Here is a 14,061-nt window from a genome sequence, read left to right on the forward strand (position 1 = left end):
GTCTGCAGTTGCGGCGGTTGTGAGGGGTTTGACACATTTCTACTGGTGGCAACTTCCCCTCGCGAGGTTGCGGCTGTTAGTTTCCCCGGCGAGGGCTCGGGGACCGCTGTCCGCTAACGTCAGCAATGCTACAACGCATCGGCGAAGGATAACGCTGTGGTGATGAGGAGGAGCGGCGGCGGAAGCCCGGGGATTTGGTTTCCCTGCTGACCGGAGGGTCGTCCTCGATTTGGGCAGAGCCAGCGTTAAAGTGGTGGCGAGCAGAAGCAGGTGGAAAGGCCTGCCCCTCTTCGGGGTAGCGGCAGTACCGATACACGTGGCCAGGTTGTCCGCAGTAGAAACAGTGTGGTCGGATGTCATAACTGCGCCACCTGTCAGTTCGGCGGAGTTGAGAGCGCCTGGAAGGCGCCCACTGAGGTCCCTGTAAGAATCGCGTCTCCTGACGGCTCGATGAGCTTGGTGGGGCATGGTCTGGAGGCGGGCGACGGACTGTGGCATAGCTCTCGGGTTGCGGCTCGTGGTAAGGTGCAGGAATGTCGGCCGTGAAGCCGACCGGTTGTGGCGCGTGGTATGGTTCTGAAATAGCTGCCGCGTTGTCGACGGGGTGAGACTGATTGCATGGTGCAGACGGTGATAAGGCATACCGAATTTCATTCCTGACAGCTTCCACGAGGGCCTGTGATGACTGAGCCTTCGTAGCCGTAATTCGCTGGAACTCCTCAAGGACAATTTCTCTAATGAGGTCTCGAAGAGTGGTCCTATCGGTTGCATTCAGCGCCACCGCAGTCGTCGAAGCAGCACAGTTAACTGGTCGGTTGTACTGGCGGCACCGATCTTGGAGGGGTCGCTCTATAGTCGTAGCGTTCTTAACGAACTCACTCACAGTTTTAGGTGGGTTGCGTACCAAGCCGGCAAACACCTGTTCTCAGACACCATGCATGAGATGCCGTAGCTTCCTTGGCTCACTCATATCAGGGTCGGCACGGCGAAAAAGGCGAGCCTTGTCTTTCGCAAACATAGCAACGCTCTCATTTGGCTTCTGGATGCGCACTTCAAGCAGGCGCAGCGCATTGTCTCATCAGTCAGTTCTCGCAAGTGTCTACCAGCTGGCAGCGGAAGTCATTCCATGTGGATAAGCTGGCCTCGTGGCTTTCAGACCATGTTCTAGCATTATCCTGAAGGGCAAAATAAACATTATAAAGCTTCTGGTCTGCGCTCCACTGGTTGATCTTGGCCACTTGCTCAAACTGGTCGAGCCAGTCCTCCACATCTTCATACGCTTCCCCGCGAAAGCACTTTAGCACCTTGGTGTTCTGAAGAGTCACCGGCGTAGGGTTAGGATGTGCCATGGCTTGGGAGATCTGAGGAACTTGGGTGTTTGAAGAGACATTCGACAGATGGCTGTACTCCGGCGCTAGGCCTAGAAGGCGGCGGCTAGCACGATGGACAGGCGTGTCGATGTTTGGGATCCGCTGTGGACTGCCGGAAGGAGTCTTATGCATACCCCAGCGCGCTCCACCAGTGTCACGTCTCGGTAGAATGCCAAGGAGGGCCTAACGATAGATGGTTTGAATGGTCGACCAGAACGAGCCTTGCGTTCAAGCTTCTTTCTCTTCCAGGCTCGTGCTTGTTGTCTCAGATGTCATCTTTTGCGTCGCCTTCTATGAATCAATATTAAGTCCACAGAACAGTTCACCGTGGCACAGCACAGTGCATGCAGACTTTAACTCTGCAAATATATATATTTTTTTACGAAGATTATTGCTGGGGAATTTATTTCGAAAATTATCTCAAAGAACAGTATATAAAGATTTTTATTAAATGTTGCTCACCAAGCACTTAAAAAGGTGCAAATGCAATCAGATTATAAGTTTTTCACTCAGTGTTTTGCTATTTACAACCTTTTATTCAAAAGGCAAACACAACATCTCCCTTTAACTAAAAAGGCGCAATGTCCCATCAGCTCCTGCAGTAACAATCCATGGCTGCTGTGGATGGAAAGCACAATCAAGAACTCCCATGCTCTTCTGAACTGTGTGGCCACGGAGGATCTTGACAGGCACTATCAAGGGGTTCTGCATGAGGTCACTACAATAAAAAGTAAGATCAGTTACCATATACATGATGTCTTTCAGTATAAATTAAGAAAAAGTATTTACATTGAAGGTGAAACATTGAAAGTGAAAAAAAAGTGCTCACTTCTTTTAGATAAGCACAAGTAGCAGTAGTTTATTTAGTGATAAAAAAAAAACTCACCTGTACACCATGCCATGGCTGATGATTACGGTGCCATCATCTGATGCTGAAGCAAACAGAGGATACCTCCGGTGAAAAGCAACTTGTCGTATAGCTCCTTTGTGATGCCTGGAGAGAACGTAATAGCAGATAGTGGAGTTGGCATATAGAAATTTCTTATGTCACCCCCCTCTACCGAATATCAAGAATTCATGCATTCTGATGGGAACATATATTTAAATCTGAAAGCTAGTTCAGAAATTTCTGACATTTCAAGGATCACCGAACGGGAATATGTCTGGCTAGACTGTGAGATCAAAGCCCCAAGATAACGAACAATCATTTTTGCCAAAAACAGCACTTGGAAAAGTCGCAAAATTATATAAAAATGAATCAAATAAAGAGGCAAAAGAGTTTACTTTTAATGAAATTTGTTAAAAATGTAATTTGCATATTAGGATTTGAGCGCAGTTATATTATATAATAAACAATTTTTTTTCTCTTTTTTTTTTGCAACATACAATGACACGTGAAAATCCCCCCTTGATCTCCGCACTAGTACTTCATTGATATGGGCCCAAGCTAGTATAATAAAATGTTGTTAATTCGACCCCTTTAATCATGAAATTTGGATTGGATAACTTGAACTAAAAGCGCGGTCCCAGCCGATACTCATGTAAGCATATGGCGTATATGATGCTCGGTAATTTGAACACAGAAGGGCTCGCACCGATTAATATTATCACAAAGTCAACGATCGTCTAAGACATACTTCGCGGTGGTGCCCGCGCGCCTCGGGTGTGCATGCCATGGAAGGTGTGATGACGATTCCTTATTGACCCAGCCCATTAGGCCCAGCAGCACTGTTTCAGTTTCGCTTTTCTTAAATCTATGTTCTAATGCTGCTTAGCGCATTAGTACTAAGTCATTAATTTCTTTTCTAGGATGGTGTCATGCTGTTCTAACACTTATGCATATTTATCTCGCAAGCTTCGAGTACACTGACCCACTGCGTTTTAAGGATGCTACACCTTACGTGCTTGTAAAACATCCTCAAAGCATGATGGGACAATTTATGAAGAGGCACCATAGCTTCTGTGTAATGCAGTGAAAAAGGGTAGTGGAGGAGACCTCCACGATTGTGGAGCAATTCATGTTCCCCAGTGGGCACAAAGCAAAGCACTTGACAAATAGTGAAATATTGTTGGTATCTTCACTTGGTTTACACCACATATGTATAGGCATCCACATTCCAGGTGTTCATTGGATAAAATTACTGTGATGTGGATGATTTCAGACAGTATTGGACATTCGGTAATTTGAACTTTCGAATAATCCGAACGTTTTTCCTGGTCCCTTCAAGGCTGAATTTTACTATTTTGTCTCATGAAGTGACAATTTCTTACCGGAGTGTTTTGTAGGGCTTGACAGAGAGGTCCATGTCAAACCAAGTCAGTCTGTTCTCAAAGCTTCCAGTAATGACATTGTCACCTGGAAAAGAAGTGGAGACAGCATTTCCAAGACATATCAATATGAATGTTTTCTCACAGAAGTACAGTACCAGTGCAGTTACAGGCTTTACTAAGTGCTACAGTTTTTAGCCCACTAATAATAGCCGCACATAGTCTGAACGAAGACAGCATGCCACCACAATGAACAGTATTGGACAGATATTAATGTAGTCAATGCTATGGGAGGCAGCATCCTGGTGCATCACCTAGCAATTTACAACTATTCAAACACGAAACACAGAAATGGGTACTAACAGCTGTCGCTGTAAAACAGTCAAATGCACACAAGCAACACTTTGGCACAATGGAATAATAAAAGAATCGTGCACACTGACACTGCAGATCAGCATCCAATACAGATGAATTTCGGCTAGGCAGGCTGAACGATATGCAAATGGCAGTCACCATTACCATGCTTTGGAAATAAAACTATGCAGCCTGACTACTTTTTGGCGCAGTGCTGGGAACCGTCTTTTCATCTAAACACTTATCATAGTGCGCATGCCAGAAGCACCTTTGGAGCAATGTACTATGAAATCGAGTTTTAAAGAATGACACGTTAATGACCACTTGCAATGCCAGTCATTCTTCGACACCACTCTTTGGTACTTCATCAAGTACAATGAGCATACGCCTAGTACTTGGGCTTACAAGGATGGTGGCTATGACCACACTGGTACTCTCAATAGTTTGGATTTTCGATTAAATAGGTGTTGAACTGAATGTGTTTTACTGTGTTTCATTGCAATAAGGATTTCGTTCTTTCAAGCTTTCATTATGACCAAGCTAGCTCAATAGACTCCTTTAAGGACAGACATTGAGGGACCAGAAGATTTGTTTCTTGAATCAGAGGTTTGTCTTGGTCTAATTTTCTTTGTTCACTGTATAATCTGTCTCACTGTACCCCAGAGCAGCCGCGATTTTTTTTTAGTGTTGTTTTCTGATTTTTGCTTTCCTTCATGCTCCGAGAGCTTTGAAGATGCCCAGCAGTCTCTCGCTTGTTCCATCTGCAGCATTGCAGTTAATCACCCCCCAAACAGTCACTTTATGTATGTTACTCCACACACGTTTCTATATGCAACAAGAAATGTGCACGAGGCTAATAGTTGGTCATCTCTGCAGGTAAATAATGTGTGTTGCAAAGTCGAGTCAAGTGAAAACACGGCCCTCGAGTTCTTAAGCATCATGCCAAAGAGCAGGCGCACATTGCGCAAATGCGCCTTTTAGTCTCTGAGAGTCAGCGCGCAGCATGTAACCCATGAATGATGCCAAGATCTGACTGTCACATCTCCACAAGCAAAGGAACGATGCTGCCCTGCCTTTCCCACCTCTGAAAGAGCATCCCCCACTAAAGCATGCTCCCGCAAAACAGCTTCTGCACAGCTCTGCATGATGGTGTGCGAAAGCCGTGTTGTAGAGATGTGCTTTCTATCATATTTGACATCACTTTTTTTCGACTGTGCTGTGCTGACACGCTGTGAGTGCTGTTTTGCTATGTAGACATGGTTCGCGGAAAGTTCACCTTAACCAATGAACATGCGAATCATTTTGTCTTATGTGGATTTTTAAACGTTGAATCCTATGAAAACCCTTCAATGGTTTCTAACTGTTCACCTTGGTGGTGTCTATCTACCATATAAATAAGCGTCATGTTTGTAAACAAAGATGGCGCTGCGATCGGCAGCGACATGGGGTGTAGGCTAAAATGCAGCATGCCTACACTGCGCCAAACGATGCTGCCTTCGAAACTGTCTCGCGTGTGCATATATTCTGAAGCGCACGCTTTGCCTGTGTGTAGAAATAGTTTGGTTTATGCCTGGAGAGTAGTTCAGCACTTTATCAGCTGATTACTGCTGGAATTACCTGGTGAAGAGCGCTGCATTGGCTTCCTTCTCCATGGCCTCAACAGCGCACGCGGCTATGGTGGGTGACTGTAGTGAAATTATTAAGTTAAATGAAAACAACAAAGCGCAATGTATAATAAAATCTATGACTCAATCCTGTTCAGCTCCTGGGCCTATTACTAGCGCATGCAAGGAAGGCTATATCAATGACTGGAAGTGTGTTTTTCATATGACGACTCTTTCGATGGGCTTTCTGCTGCTCCAAGCACGCTTATCTCTGAAGAACAATAACCGGCAACTATAGTGAACTAGAAATGATATTTGTAGCTCACTGTACCGGCAACTTAAGTCATAGAATTTCATTGAATAAGAAGAACTCAATTCTTTAGTTCTTTGTAACATTCGCCTGTGTGCTGCTAACTTGTTGAACTCGATAAAAAAGATGTTTGACGTGTTTCATCGTACAGACGTAGCCAAGGTCATTCACAGGTTAACACATACGTGAAGGCACATAAGTAGGCTCTCATTTTGTTCTGCTGAGCATATACTTGGAATATTCTTAATCAAATGCACGTCATCTTATTCTGTTTATTTTGTACCCCTTATAGCCGATTCCACTTGGGGACAGTAAACTCCATGTACCATATATACCATAATCACATATCCTGCCCGATCAGAACTAGGTTGTAAGTGAATACAGTAAAATCTCGTTACAAGAGACATGGTTACAACACACTCGGTTATAAGAGACACTTGAAAATGGTTTGGTTGGTTTTCCTATGTTTGCCATGTTAACAACATTGGATACAAGAGACATGGTTACAAGAGACACTCTGTTACTAAGGGCAACTTTTTCAGGTCCCTAAAGTAAATTCATTATTTATAAGAGACATAATTCACCCAGGTACACTCATGCAATGCAGCTGACTCGTACCACCTTGTATGTGCGGCAGTTTAGATTCCCTTAATTAAATTCTGTTCGATATATCAGTGTCCTGTTTTGTTGCAATACGTCAGGAACCAAGAAGGGGTGCCTCCTCTTTATTGAGAAGTCAAAAGGAGGCACTCCATCTTGGTTCCTGACATATTGCAACAAAACAGGACACTGATACGAAACAGAATTTAGATAAGAGAATCTAAACTGGCACACAAACGAGTTGATAGCAATGTTTGATTATAAGAGACCTTGGTTACAAGAGACACCTTTTTGAGGTCCCTTGAGTGTCTCTTGTAACGAGGTTTTACTATTTAATTTGTTCGTCAGGACCTTATAACCTTCAAAAAGAAAATTTAGATATCTGAGAAATAACGCTGCACGACTTCGCCCGGATCCTAATGATGTTTACTTGCTTTCTAAGGCCAGTGATGAAGAGTCACTTGTTGAAACTCGCGAAAGTAAAAAAGAGAAAATCTACTTCGCAAGTCCAAGCCTGTTTCGGCAATATTGTGCTGGAGTGACCACTCAAGGTAACTGTGGTTACCTTCGCAGCAGCGTTTGTGCCCTTTTCTGTGTGGACATATGCATGGTCAGTATCGCAGGTGAATGAAACTCGCAGCGCGGCTTCCCTGAGTTCGATTAAAGGTCCACTGAAACGGCCACCAAGAAGCCCCTGATAAACGTGTTCAGTGTGTAGAACAAATCCTTTTGAGCCTTAACCCAAAGTATAACTCTTTGGAACAAAGCCAGTGATTTATTATTAATTTTTAAAAACAGCGTTTTTTGAAATTCGCGGGCAGAGGGGTTGTCACTTGGTGGTGTCGCATGAAACTATTTCCTTAAACCGTGACGTCACGGGTGAGTTGACTGGCAAGGCTTGCTAGAAGCTGCCATTCGCTGCGGCCACTGCAGCCATGACGTCACGGACACACTTCCGGTAGCTGCAAAAGTCGTATGCTCGTGCGCTGCTCGAATTATGTGCGGGCTGTTGTTACACAGCTCGCCGCCCTTATCGGTTAGGCGGCCATTGCCCATCAAGTACAACAACCGAAGCGACGCAGTGATCGGTGGAAAGAAGCTGCATTTACAAATATCTTATTTATATAACGTGGTTTCAGGAGTACCGGAGTGTCGTCCGACGAGGCGTCAACAGCACGGTCAAGCACCGCACGATGGCAGCACCTCCTCGACCGCCGTAAACATCACCGCTGTGGCCCCTCCTCCCGCATACCGTACGCTCGAACGACACGGCGGATCGTTAGCACCGATGTCCGAAATAAAGCGTGCTAAAATCTGTCGGCGTCTGGAATACTGAGCCGAATACCAAGTATGAAGCCCTCGTGAGGATCGCTGATCAGCAGCAAATTGCTGGTGAGAGCGATAGCCGTGATACAAGCAAGTTTCTGCTCAAGCCAGCTGCCGCTGGTGCATTTTGGCTCATCCGATCTGCTCGTACTAGCTCTCCGATTAATGCATCGCCAGACTTAATCCTATAATTATTTTACTATGGCAGGATAGGATTCACAATAAGGCAGTTTCATAAGTAGATGATTTACGACAGCGTTGATCAGTTCCAAAGCGCCGACCGCCGTGGCTTCGAAGCGAAACAATTCAGGCCTAGCGACGACTAGGGACGGTCATGCACGGCGCCGTCGTTCGCCGCGCTCGCGCGCCCCACCCCCGCGGTAATAGTGTAACGTAGTACCTCAGCCTGCTTGCGGCATCCCGTGCTGCAAGCGCTGCAAACTCGTGTACTTTCATAACTAAGGACGCGCATTTGTTGACGTTCTGCTCAGCAACAAGCCGTTCGAATGATACTGCAGGCAAGACAAGGATTCAGTACGCAGTCGCTGCGCTGTCGGCCGAAATCGAAGACGTCGGGTGGCACCATATTCTATACATTGATCTTTAAACGTGATACAGTGGGCAAATGAATAACTTGGTGAAGCAGACCTGCTCGTATGTTTCGCGGACTCAGGCGCTGACGAGTAGCCTCCGCCAACAGACGCCGCCATAACCTCGGTTAACGACCCAAACCGAGGTCGCCAAGCTGCAGATTGCGAAAACCGCGGTTAGTGGTGTAACCATGGTTTGGTCTGCCGTGTAACAAGGGCTAACCACGGGTTCGCGGTTACACTAACCGTCGCTGCGCGAACTCCTCAGGCGTGTGCGAGTGAGGACGGGTTGACGCGAGCACAAGAGAGCGCACGGCAACCGGAAGTTCGTCGAAGTGACGTATTTCTGGGCGGAGCTTTGAACTTGCTTGTATTTTAAATTTTTTTTATGGCTTCCTTCGGCGTACGAGTTGAGAGGGAAAATTGAAAGGGTCATTTTTAACCGCCGATATCTCTGGTGTTGCAGAAGCTAGATCGAAAATTTTTGCAGGAGAATGATGGGTGGTTCAATATCTATCAGTGTTATGGCGTTGTTTACCCTTCTTGGTGACCCATTTCAGTGGACCTTTAAGACCATCAATGCACACAGCATATCGCATCTAAACTTTTTATGACTTGATAGTGCATACAAAACGTGTACGAGTTGCAGGTGCTTGTTATTGCACTATTGGTCGTATGGCCAAAAAGCAATCACTATAATTATGAGTTGCAAACGAACTGATCAAGTTTCAGTGTCGAAGTGGAATGAACGTTAGCCGCGAAGGCAAATCTGTCGCCTAAGGGTCGACTTGTCGCTCTCAATGCCGCTGCCCTTTGCTCTCATCTGTATCTGACTGCGATAAACATTTAGAAACAGGTGCCATTTTCTTTTCTGTGCCTTGTGGCGCAACCAACCGCACCACAGCTTGCAGGAATATCGGGAATAATGCCCGAAAACACAGCAAGCATTGCTCATCCAATGCAGACGGCCTGGCCTTTTGCCTACACCATGAAAGCCACTGATGTCGCCAGCGCCGCTGCATCTCCACTGACGTCACGGACTGACGCTTGTCTATATCAATGAAAAAGAATAGACTGGAAACTCACCTGATTGTAATTAAATGCACACACAAGACCACAACTGAAACAGTAGCAGGGGTACTCACCCTTGGGGTGGACAGCAATGCTTGATATCCATTTGCAGTTAGAGATGAGCTTTTTTGATAACTCCTGCTTTAGTAGGTTGTAGACACGCACAAACCGCTGCATTGCCACAAAAAAGTAGGGCCGCACCGGATGGAACAGTACTCGTGAGACAGTCCCTTTCAACTTTGAAAAAGGTGCCTGCAAAGAGACAGAACACAAAAAACAGCTACTAATTACTTCAACTGTTCAGTCACCCTTCCCTGCAAGCCCAGATGATATGTACTAGGGATATACTTGTAGCTCCTACCAGGCACACCTCTACATCTATGGCGGTGTTACCGTATGTCTCATGCTTTGTAACAGTAACAAGTTGACCAATAATATATAAAAAAATTACCGACGATTACGTTACTTCCTAATGCGAAATTTGAGCGCAGCAAATAAGCTGTTTCACCTTTTCGATAGATTGAGGCAAAGAAATCGAGCAACACATGTATGCGCTATCACAGAATTTTTTTGTTTATTTTTCACACGTATTCCTTTAACAAAGACTCCCTTTTCGGCGGCGGCAATGAGCTTCTGCTTCAGCCTCGCTTACACCTGGTTGCTCTCGACGGTGGCGATGAGCCTCCGCTTCGGCGGTGCGAACAGCAGGGTCTTCTCGACGGCGGCGATGAGCTTCTGCTTCAGCCTCGCTTACTGCTCTGGATTCTGGCGGCGACGGCGCTGGGCCTCTGCTCTGGCAGCTCGTTTAGCAGAAGCAGCAGCAGCAGCAGCAGACGGATGACTTCCACCGGTCGTCTCGCTCATGGCTCAGAAAGAACTGGCAGATAATTTCGCAGTGGCGAACGGCAGCGGCAATTTCGGCTCGGGCGGTGCACATATACAGATCCGCCGCCACCGATCTGGCTCTCTGATTGCCACCGCACAGGGGTTGCATTGGAGGAGGAGCGAAGAAAGGAATTAAGTTCGAGCCGGCGCTTTGACAACCGGAGACTCGCAGGAAGAGGGGGGCGGCGTGTACACCCAGCGGCAAACGATGGGGGCAGAAGCGCGCGCAGCAAGCGGACAACGCGATAAAGGGAGGAGGGAAGAGATAGCAGCGACTGACTGATGCTGCTGACGCCGATAGTGAGTCAACCCCAGCTGCGGAGTTGGTTTCAGAGACAACGCCGCCGATGCCGACGCAAACAATATGATACTCTCGCTTCCGCAGCGCCAAGAACCAGGTCTAGCCGTGGGAAGGTGGTCACGTATTCGTCGACGTGCCAGGGCCTACGTGAAATAACCGGCGCGTTGGCAACTCAAGAGCACCCTATCCGCCACACAGGAACAGGGGGGGGGGGGGACCCTCCCCTCCTCTTTCTGCATGGCGGCGACGGTGTTCTATGCAGTCACGTTATCTTGACTCTCTAACGGCGTCAGCGGCATCCAGCGGTATCAGTCGGTCGCTGCTAGCGCTGGGGGGATGAAAGGGGGGCGGAGCTGGTTACGAGGCCGACGCCGACGCGAAACCCAGGAACGGACGCCAAAGAGCTGCGCTCTAAAAACTAGACAGGGGAATAGTTCGAAAGATTGAAAATTTGTTACATAAAACATGGCAAGGAATAAGTATGGTACATCAACATCAGAGAAGTGCATTTTGCAGCTACACGCTGTCCGCTGACATGCTAGTAGCACACCTCTACCTCTGTGCTGCTAGGTACAGTCTGATTCGAAGCCGCCGCGGGTGGTGTTCTGTATCTAGCCAATGCTTAGTGCGGGAGGCCGAGTCGCGTTTTCGGTGTGTCATAAGCACAAGAACCTGACATTAAAATCGAGGTACTGTTGGTTTTTGCAAGCTTCATGCAGACAGGCAGGAGAACGAAGTCAAGCCTGGTGAGAGCTGGTGGTATGCGTCACAGTCAGCTAGGTCAGCTTTATCGCATAGCCAGCGTTATAGCAAACACTGGCTTCCCTGCAAGACAGCAATGCTGCGTGAAAAGTGGCGTCTCTAGACCAAAGGTTGCTACCAATCTCATCAAGTATTTGCTGCATCTTCACATAACTAGCGCAACCATCATTATCATCATCAGCCTGACTATACCCACTGCAGAGCGAAGGCCTCTCCCATATTTCTCCACTTAACCCGGTTCTGTGCTAGCTGCATCCACTTGACCCCCGCGAACTTCTTAACCTCATCCGCCCACCTAACTTTCTGCCGCCCCCTGCTACGCTTTCCTTCTCTTGGAATCCAGTTTGTTACTCTAAGCAACCATCGGTTATCCTCTCTTCGCACTACATGTCCTGCCCATGCCCATTTCTTCTTCTTAATTTACACTAGAATGTTGGTAACTTGAGTTATTTCCCAGCGCAACTAGTAGGTGCCCAAAGCTGCACCTGACACAGCTCTGCATGGAATAAGTGACTGTGGGAGCACCATCCTGGCGTGCAGACGTTCTGTTTACGGAAGTTTGACAATAGTGCCACACCTTTGCATGGAATTTTCAAGGAGATTCTGACTGTTAGGTATTAGCAATAATCCGATACTTATGGGAGTGAGTGTTTACGTACAGGTGCTGACAACGGTTTTCGAAATACAGAAGCGATGAAAAAGCTGGATTTCCTTGCTGCCTAAAGGCATGGCCCAACGCTATGCAGTATACTATGCAGTCACACAGGGAAAAGCATAGAACATATAATAAGTTTGTGGCCTGTGCAGCGAAGCCTCACGAAACTTTCACTTCTCACAGAGTTTTAAACAGCTATAAATCTCATAAACTGTGTTAGGTGCCAAGAAACTTCTCTTCATATCCACAAACATTGCCCAGTGATAGAACAGCTTGGCGCAATAAGAATAAGTTGCATGCATGCAACTGCATAAGCTTACCTCCTTTCATTCCTGCTAGACTGCTAGAAGCTACAAGGCACATGCTAAAGTGGCTCAATGTTCAGCTGCAGAGCCTAAGGACCAGAGTTTGGACCTTGCCGCAATGACTATGCTTTGATGGAGGCCAAATGCTAGGTGCCAATACAGCATGAGAAAAAGAACTTGTTGAAGACCGTTGAAAACTCCTGGTTGTTGAAATTTATCCAAAGCCCTAAACTATGGTGCCTTGTTCTCACTCCATTTCTTCACTATCCCCTTCCCACACAGTGCAGTCGCGGAGTTCAGTGATAAGTGAGACAGTTATATATATTATGTCTTTCCTTTTCTCAAAACCGACTTTTCATGATGCACAGTGTCCCTAAAAGCTGGCCTGTTATATATGACACTATGCTGCATCTTCTTTTCCTTTTCTCAGTGCACATATGATTAGCTCCCCTTTACTTGGCATGGCAATGAAAAGAATGACGGTGAGAAAGCAGTGTGCCCATACATCCAAGCACATACCCACAAAAGAGCGAATAAAGGTAGTTTAGAAAAGCAATTGAAATCTTAAAACCATGATGCTTATTTGGGCATTGGATAGCATGCTGCTTTATGCCTAGCTGAGCAAAGTTTCCCTTTAAACTTTAACATCTTCTTTAATTCTAATGTGATAGTGCTAAAGGCCCCGTTTCCCAGAAAATGTGGTGTTGTGAGCAAAAAAAATCATAGGCATGCCTCTGACAGGACAGGTAGTAGCTGGCAGGTGACACAGCTGGATACTGATTGTTTAGCCTGACTGGTGTGATATCAGGAGACCAGATGACATAGCTGCATCAGCAGGAGCTGCAATCTCAGGGTAGCTTCTTTGAGATGGCAGGGTGAGAAGGATCAAACCTTCCTGAACCCTTGGAGCCCGAGCCAGATACGCTGTCGCAAGGCCATGCAGGAACGATCGTACGGTTTGGTAACTACGCAAGCACATTACCAACTTAAGTAACACTGCCAATTTGAAGAAGAGCGCTTCGCCTCGCTCCACAAGGTTTCGTGAAATCCGGCACGTACCTCTCCCCCGTACTAATTATGGTCAACAAATGCTGCAGTCTAGCTTTCAGCATGCACTTAATAAGTTTAACGTCACATTAGAACACCTTCGTCTATTATCAAAGAATGATTTGCATGCAATGTTTAGCTGAAGGAAAAGTGTTTTCTTTCATCCATCTTCATAATGGTTTTGTTTTGTCTTTCTTTGTTTCTAGTTTTCCCCATGTCTTGAACGTACATTCAACCTTTTATGTTTTTGCTGTCCTGCTTGCCAACCTAAAGGGGAGGCAGGGCCAGTCAAGCTGCATTACACGCAGCTTTTTTCCCGCTTTCCTTGCCGCATGTAATTTTTTAAAATCTTCTGTACATGTGTGGTGAAAATAAAGTGAAAGTGAAAGCATTATACCTATGTTGGGTGATTTTACACAAAATGCGGTGGCTGACGACTGTATGCTAGTGAATATGTGGGAGATAATAGAGGCACAAATTATGGGACTGGAGATTAAGTGAGGAGCTAAGTGCATATTAAGCAAATGAAGGTTCGGAAGGTGCGCTGTAGACAGGAGCCATTAAAGCTGTTTTCTCACACTCTAAAATGTGAAGCTTATGCGCACACAATTTT

General features: G+C 46.3%; 1 protein-coding gene across 1 annotated transcript in view; it reads right to left on the reverse strand.

Moving 5' to 3' along the window:
- Nucleotides 1–1,871: 1,871 nt before the first annotated feature.
- Nucleotides 1,872–14,061, reverse strand: part of LOC146201836 (ribosome biogenesis protein bop1-A) — a 63,616-nt gene continuing 51,426 nt past the window's right edge. The window contains exons 14-17 of the mRNA XM_084587793.1: nt 9,568–9,745; nt 3,642–3,726; nt 2,257–2,364; nt 1,872–2,088 (exon numbers count right to left, since the gene is read on the reverse strand). Coding sequence (XP_084443919.1) covers nt 1,935–2,088; nt 2,257–2,364; nt 3,642–3,726; nt 9,568–9,745 — 525 coding nt within the window. The 3' untranslated portion in view covers nt 1,872–1,934. The remainder of the gene's footprint in view (nt 2,089–2,256; nt 2,365–3,641; nt 3,727–9,567; nt 9,746–14,061) is intronic.

The sequence above is a fragment of the Amblyomma maculatum genome, chromosome 1 (assembly GCF_055883805.1).
Source record: "Amblyomma maculatum isolate TAMU_Amacu chromosome 1, ASM5588380v1, whole genome shotgun sequence".
In the NCBI taxonomy this organism is placed as follows: domain Eukaryota; kingdom Metazoa; phylum Arthropoda; class Arachnida; order Ixodida; family Ixodidae; genus Amblyomma; species Amblyomma maculatum.